General features: G+C 31.1%; 1 protein-coding gene across 1 annotated transcript; it reads right to left on the bottom strand.

Annotated features, from left to right (window-relative positions):
• Positions 1-1,406: 1,406 nt before the first annotated feature.
• LOC105122109 (uncharacterized) lies at positions 1,407-6,113 on the bottom strand. Its single transcript, XM_011021028.1, has 5 exons — positions 5,668-6,113; positions 4,866-5,282; positions 2,850-2,945; positions 1,892-1,959; positions 1,407-1,668 (listed from the first exon to the last, which is right to left on the bottom strand). The coding sequence occupies exons 1-5, from the start codon at positions 5,875-5,877 to the stop codon at positions 1,551-1,553; spliced, it is 909 nt and encodes a 302-aa protein (XP_011019330.1). The 5' UTR covers positions 5,878-6,113; the 3' UTR covers positions 1,407-1,550.
• Positions 6,114-7,651: the final 1,538 nt, after the last annotated feature.

Here is a 7,651-nt window from a genome sequence, read left to right as displayed (position 1 = left end):
AGTTTCAAAATTGTTTCATATTTATGACACCATGCCTTGAACACCAAAATGTATGGTTGCCATAAGCTTGTATTTATATACACATATATTTTTTATATGAGAATTTTAGTTTTGGTTAGTTTTTTGATAATAGAGAATAACTAGTAATATGTTATTAGTTATTTTACTAGATTTACTTTAAAGAAAGAGATAGATACAAAGATGAGAGAGACAACCTATAAGGAAAAATATGTTTATTACTTTTTGTAGTTCCTCATTTGATTTTATCTTTCCCACCTATTTTTTTTTTAAGTGAGTCTTTTTTTAAAAAGAATAACTTAGTGAAATAATTAATACAATATTACTACTTACTCCCTGTATACCATAAGATTTTCTCACAAAATAAAAAGTGAATATCATTAAAAGGTGTGATTTTCGTATTTATTAAGGGCTAAAAATTGTGTTGGCATATGAGAACAAGGGCATCTTAGCCTTTCCCTGTAAAAAATATGAAATTCAAAATCAACCTCTTTAAATTTTGTTGGACTTGTCTTTGAGTTTTGCCTGTTAAAACGAGTAAATAAATGAGCTTAACTTACATTTTTACACCCTTTTTCATCTATTGAAAAGAATTGAATATAATAAAAAATAAAGAAATAAATAGGAATTTATTTTTGACAACCGCTATGTAGGTTTAGCCTATTCATGAGATTTAATGCAACATTTTCACCCTCCAATTATCATACATAAGTTTGTTTACAATCTTTTGCCTAAGCTTTCCCGCGAGCCTTAAAATGAACTTGCTCCACAAACCTAAAGAATGCATCGAATTTACGAGTTCAAATCAATTGAACTTAGCTAAGGTCAAACCTAGACGATAATCTTAACAGACAAACTCGAATTGAACTCTTAAAAAAGTCAAGTTTCCAACAGTTCACGAACGAATGAATCCATTCCCAAACCCTTCACAACATCCAAAGTTGCCATGCATGGTGTTGAAGAAGCCAATAGAGAGGGTAAATTGTGAGTTTAAACCTCGTTTAAGAGGTCCATGTTCATTTTATGCTGTAGAGCACAAAGCACACTTCTTTTTAAAGTAAGACGCCATTGAAATATTGTTAAATGTCTTTGGTATTGCGATTTGTAGCCGTAAAAGCAATTACAAGAGTGATGGTTCAAGCATTATCGGTGATATTTCGCCTCATCGCAATTCAAGCTCCACGAATATTGCTCTCGCACTTCGCAGTCGACCATATTATCCAACAGAACCTAAACCCAAATTTGGAAAACTAAGTTAGGTTCATGTGAATTGTTTCACTGCATCCAATGTAAAATAAAACCATTGAAGATCTTAACCTGTAAACTCCTCCACCGTCATCAAAATCCTGAAGCCACAACAGATTTTATGGAGGCTATGGGCGAGGAGAAGGCTAAGAATTAAAAGGGAAAGCATGCCCTCATTAAGAAGAATTGTGCACATAATCAGTAAATCTTCAGTCCTCTAGCATAATCCCCAGCACAAATTCAATTACATGCTCATAATTTAGAGTTTGCAAAGGGTACATAATTAGTCACGGAGAGGCACTCAAGAAATTTTTGATAATTTTGTTGAATTCTGCTGCATTTTCAATTTGGGGTACATGGGATGTGTCCTTTACTATTTCCAACTTCACGTTCTTCCCAATTAGCCTGCAAGCAGAAATTCCACATTCAATCGCTCGTTCAAATTGATGTGCCATACAACATATCACTTCACCACATGTAAAGATTTCACTTTGAATAATCTTATCATTTATTAAAGCTTCAAATTAACACTAGAACAATTAATGCGTTAAAGATAAGTTTGGCACGTAGAACTTAATAAAAATAAAAATGGATCGGAATAAAACAATAAATAATAAAGAGAACGTACCCTTGTAAATCCTTAGCCATCTCCAGAGGAAATACTTGGTCTTTATCTCCCCATACTAACAAGACATCCTTCATAGCAATTCAGAGGAAGACAGGGATTAGATGCGCAAACTTACTCCATTATTGCGGTTTGTGAACACAGTTCAGATAATATTTTACACATATTTAATTTTTTTTTAATATTTTTATATTATTTTGATATTAAAAATAATTTTTTTAAAAAAATATTATTTTATAAAAAATATTTTAAAAATATATCTTAGATAGCAATGGCTACCTATAAGTTAGGTTTCTATTATATCATAGGTTAGATTTCATCTAACTATTTATATTCTTTTCATTGGATTTCAAATATTTATTATCCGAGTATTAATATCAAACATTATTTTAAAAATACTAGAGTGATAAGGGGGGCCCGTACTTAATAGCACCGACAATTCAGATTAAAACAAGTTCAAATTTAGGTTTCCATTATCTTGAGTCTCAGTCAAGATTCTAATGAGTGTTAGCTTTATAATCTCAGAACAATTTCAATTCATATTCCCAAATAGTGTTTGATATTTGAAATTAGGATAGTCTAGTTAGACCAGAAACCCTAGAACATCAATAAAATGATGAAAGTAAAATTAAAAATATATCTTAGATAGCAATGGCTACGTATAAGTTAGGTTTCAATTATACCATAGGTTAGGTTTCTATTATATCTAACTATTTATATTCTTTTCATCGGATTTCAAATATTTATTATCCGAGTATTAATATAAAATAAAATAATAATATATATTTGAGGCGCACACACATATATTCAATAAAATAGTAATAAATATTATGTATAGTATTTTGAATTAAATCTCCATCCCTACCATCACACAATCATTTCAAAATTTAGTCAAGGTTTGGTGCAATTCGGCTTCTGGCAATCACGTTGCTGTGTAAGCAGAGGATCAAAGGTTACCTACCTGTTGAAGTGGAGAGATATTTACTGCATCATCCTGTCCAATGGTTAATCCGCTCAGAAGTTCCATTTTCTTATTCCTGTTTTCTGCGAACAAGTTCTGCGCACATAATAAACCATTTGTCATTTGAAGCTAGTTGATCATATCAACGGGGCTGAAGCTCTTCGAAAATTAAGAAATTGTCCTCGTTAATAGATACTATTACATAAAACCTCGAACAATCTAGTGTAATCAGAAGAATAAAAAAACAACCTTGGGTGTCTATACGAACCAGCTGCAAAATGAATGATAAATTACCTTTAATGAAACAATTTCTATTATTTAACAATTTATAATCTATAGCTATTAATTTTGCTTTTTTTTTTTTGTTCCATGGACCAAGAGAATAAACCATTTGTCATTTGAAGCTAGTTGATCATATCAACGGGGCTGAAGCTCTTCGAAAATTAAGAAATTGTCCTCGTTAATAGATACTATTACATAAAACCTCGAACAATCTAGTGTAATCAGAAGAATAAAAAACAACCTAGGGTGTCTATATGAACCAGCTGCAAAATGAATGATAAATTACCTTTAATGAAACAATTTCTATTATTTAACAATTTATATTGCTATTAATTTTGCTTTTCCTTTTTTTTTTTGTTCCATGGACCAAGAGAAACATATTGATATCCAATGAGTTAACTTTTTTTTAAAGATTTTTATAAATAAAGATATTCTTAAATTAAATGGATTTGATAAACATATCAGACACAAGGTATTTAGATTTGACAGTTTGTTGAGTTTAAGGTAACATTGTTTTGACAAACATATCATGTCTAAAGAACTTAGATATTATTAAGTTTTAAAGCTTTATGTCTGACCCTAGACAATATTTTATAATATAAGTTTTAAAGACATAATAAACCATCATGTCTCTCTATCTAGAATAATTATTAATATTAATGTAATGTTTGTTTTATATTTATAGATGTATATAAAAAAATTTAAGAGACTTACCATACTTACTATCATATTAATATTTATTATATTCTATTAATATAATCAAAAGCAAATGATTTTCTCTTTTTTTTATAAAAATAAATAATAAAATTTAGAGAGTATAAATATCCCATAAATTATCTTAATAAAAAATTCAAAACTTTTAATCTTTTAAAATAAAAATATCTAGTATCAACAAACATAAAATTTAAAAACAAATATTTTGTTTCTAAAATATAAGGTTATTTTAAGTTATTTAATTCTGATAGGATATCCCAATTAACAAATTATATATGCTCGGATCTTTTATGTGTCCAATTGAATATCCAGAGAAGTCTACACCTAACACGACCACAAGTTCCCTTTACATTAAAGCATGGTCCCGCAGGCATCCATTTATCAGCGACCTATCCAACAACCTCCTGTGCGGCCCTAATCATTTTCTTGGTGGTTGGAAAATGATGTTGATTTCAAGAGAACACTAAGAGCAAATCAATCTTAAAGAACATTAGCAGTTTCTTGATCCTTCATTTGCTTAATATACTGTTCTACTTTTGAGACTTATACAGGAGTTGATAGCTCATTTGTTTCCGGAAAGATCGTGAGAGGGGCACTCTGTTTTTTAATAATAGAGGAGGGTGGAAGGTTTAGTGGTCTAATTTTATATATCAAAAAGAAATTTATATAAAAATTTAAGTTGTTATATAAATTTTTAAAGTATAATTTATATTTTTTTTTAATAAAAGCTTTTTTTAGGTAAGATTTTAAAATATATTTTATATTATTATCTAAATAAAAAAAGAATTGACAGTGATCTAGTTTTAATAGCCATGATCTAGCTCCTTTACTTAAGACTTTTCTGGAATTTATAGTGATCTAGTTTTTTTAATAGCCATGATCTATCTCCTTTACTTAAGACTTTTCTGGAATTTACTTCCAGAAATTTAAACAATCTTTAGCTCCTTATAAAATTGAGCTAGAAATAGAAATTACCACATCAAGGGAAAAAAAAAGGATAGAAATCAAGAAATTGCGTACGTTTATGAGGTCATTCAAGAAAAAATCAGGAATCATGAGGAGACTTCGCTTGGACACAGCAACACCTAGCAAAGCTCTCAAATCTGAAGGTTTTTGCGGCAACATAAGATCATCAATTTTTTCCAAATTTGCCTTCTTCACAAGCTCTTCATTATTTTTCTTCTTCATGTTGACCCCAGAGCTTGCTATGACCACCCTCTCAACCCTCTCTGGAAACATCCTTGCGATGTGGTATGACACGAACCCACCATAGCTTGTGCCCACCAAAGAATACTTCTCCACACCTAACGTTTCAAGCAGCTTCGCCACCGACTCCGCCTGGAAGATCTCTGACCTTTCTGAGGATTTTGTTGTCGAGTCACCGAAAAATATCAAGTCAGGGACGTACAAATTGAAGTCAGGTGCAAAGAATTGAACCTGCAAAAGATTTCACCAAATACGATCAAAATTATGACTTTACAGACATTTTTTCCTTGAAATCTCAGCATCTATATATATATCGCTATTATAGGATGTGAATTGGTCAAAGAATTGGCCTAAACGTGGAGTTGTTTGCATCAGGAATTGAACCTAGCTACAGCTCTGAGCCTAAACCACACATCATCTTCAAGTCCTACAACCTAAATCACCAGGCCAACACAACAACGTTTTGAAGATTGATGAGTGCTTGTGATTTCTATTGATGAGTGCTTGTGATTTCTGAAAAGGGAATTTCAAGATTGATTCTCTACATACATAAAAGAAAAGGGATGGGGGTTGATCCTCTAAAAAAGGAAGAAAAAAAGAAAAGCTAAAGCCAAACCTGCTGGCGCCATTGCCATAGAGAGACAGGACCGAAGCCATGAATAAAGACCAAATTTGGTTTGGGTTGACGCAGTTGAGTGGGTGCCCAGAAGTGGATGATGGTCTCATCACCAACGTCGATGGATTGTTGTGAAAGGCCGGAGGAGGTGAAGCAATGACGAAGATAGAAGGAGTATAGTGACGCAAAGCTGAGAAAGGATGGAGCCATGGAGGAGATGAGAGGAGAGTAATAAATTAGTTACAGAGGTTACAATAGATGCTCTATAAATAAACCATTGCAAGTGGAGATGGAGGATAAGTTTGGAGGGATAGGAGAAAAGGACGCTACTTCAAGTTTCTTTACAGTTGATGACCACAACTCGCCTGCAAGCATCCTTTATGTGTAATTAGTTTTAGAGGCCATGGGTATATCCTTGTCAAATGGTCCATGCTCTCTTTAGGTGACCTCTTTGTTAGCGGAAAAAAAAACCTACGTTATGATCAAAAATATTTTTTTATGAATCCACCCGTATAAATATAAATATTTAAAATTTAATAGAAAATAAATATGATCTTGATATATAAATATAATTTGAATAGACTTTTATTTTATAAAAGGAAAAAAGGAAAAGAAATCTTTCAAACTAGAATGTACAGGTAGTATGATTTTACAAGCGGATAGATAACTTTTTTTATGGTAAATTTGGTTGTTTACCTAACAAAGAATTGAGGTGTCAATGGAAGTTTATCTCTGGAACGTAAGGAAATCTAACTCTTTTGTTCCTTCCTTTCAGGGAACAAAAATTCTCTTGTTTCTTTAGTAGTGTCTGAAGAATGACCAATAAAAAACAGAAACTAAAGGCTGTTTGGTCCAGTGCATAGACAGGTATATATCTGAGTATCAGAATTGTGATTTTCTCTGTAAGGGATTTTAAAAAAAAATTTGTCGTGCTGTCAAGTGGCAATAATTTATGAAAAATATGGGTATGCATAATTTAGAGGTGTAACGAGGATTTCTTTAGAATTTGTTGTTCTATCAAGCGGCAATAATTTATGAAGAATATGGGTATGCAGAGGGGAAAATGTGTAACAAATACTATACATTGATCACTCACCTTTGGACGACTCCATCAATGTTCGAGAGTGTTGAAATTTGATGCAAACAGCAACTTTTTAACACAACCCTATGATTCAATATGAATATTAATTCTGGCGAAGGGGTGTGTTAATTTCTTAACTAACGGCATTAGTGGCATATATACATATATATATATATATATATTAGTTTATGGGCAAAATTTGTCTTGGATAGTGTTTTAGGGTTTTTTTATGAATGACTCAAGAAGATTTTGGATTTCAAAGTTGAACACTCAATCTAATGTGAACGAAAATACTGTAATTTTGTATTTAAACTGAACTTGAGTTTTGTACTATCCTTATAATTCTAGATTTATAATGATGTAACTTTAATTCAAGTATTATAAACTTAAGAAGTAATTAAATAACTTGAATACTTTGAATTCAAAAGGATAACTTAATAATTTAAGATCAAACAACTTATATTTATAGAGTGATTCTTGATTTGATCACAACCATGTCCTGCAAATTCTTAACTAGAGAGCATGGATATATATATATAAGCTTACTGGATTACAAGCCTACTAGTTACCGTCTATAAATTATCAACCTACAAGCTATATATCTTTCCGTGGAATTACAAGTCTACTGATAGACAAGTTTTGAAAATCTTGCAAACTTGATTCAATTGCATAGCAATTATTATTATTAATTTGTTAAATTATTTTTGTTATGTATCATTCTTCTTTCTTAAACCTCTCTGTATATTTAGATTATAGACAATCATTTTATAACCACTCATCTTTATTTCAAGGATACATGTCTGAAAGTGCTTAATTTTATTATCTTATGTGCTTATGGTAATCAATTATTCATACAAGTTTGTACCTTATCAAGTCCAACCCATAACAAGGTATGTATTTATT

Source organism: Populus euphratica, unplaced genomic scaffold, assembly GCF_000495115.2.
Source record: "Populus euphratica unplaced genomic scaffold, PopEup_1.0 scaffold19.1, whole genome shotgun sequence".
Lineage (NCBI taxonomy): Eukaryota > Viridiplantae > Streptophyta > Magnoliopsida > Malpighiales > Salicaceae > Populus > Populus euphratica.
Note: the sequence above shows the minus strand (reverse complement) of the source record. Positions and strands in the feature narration are given on the sequence as shown.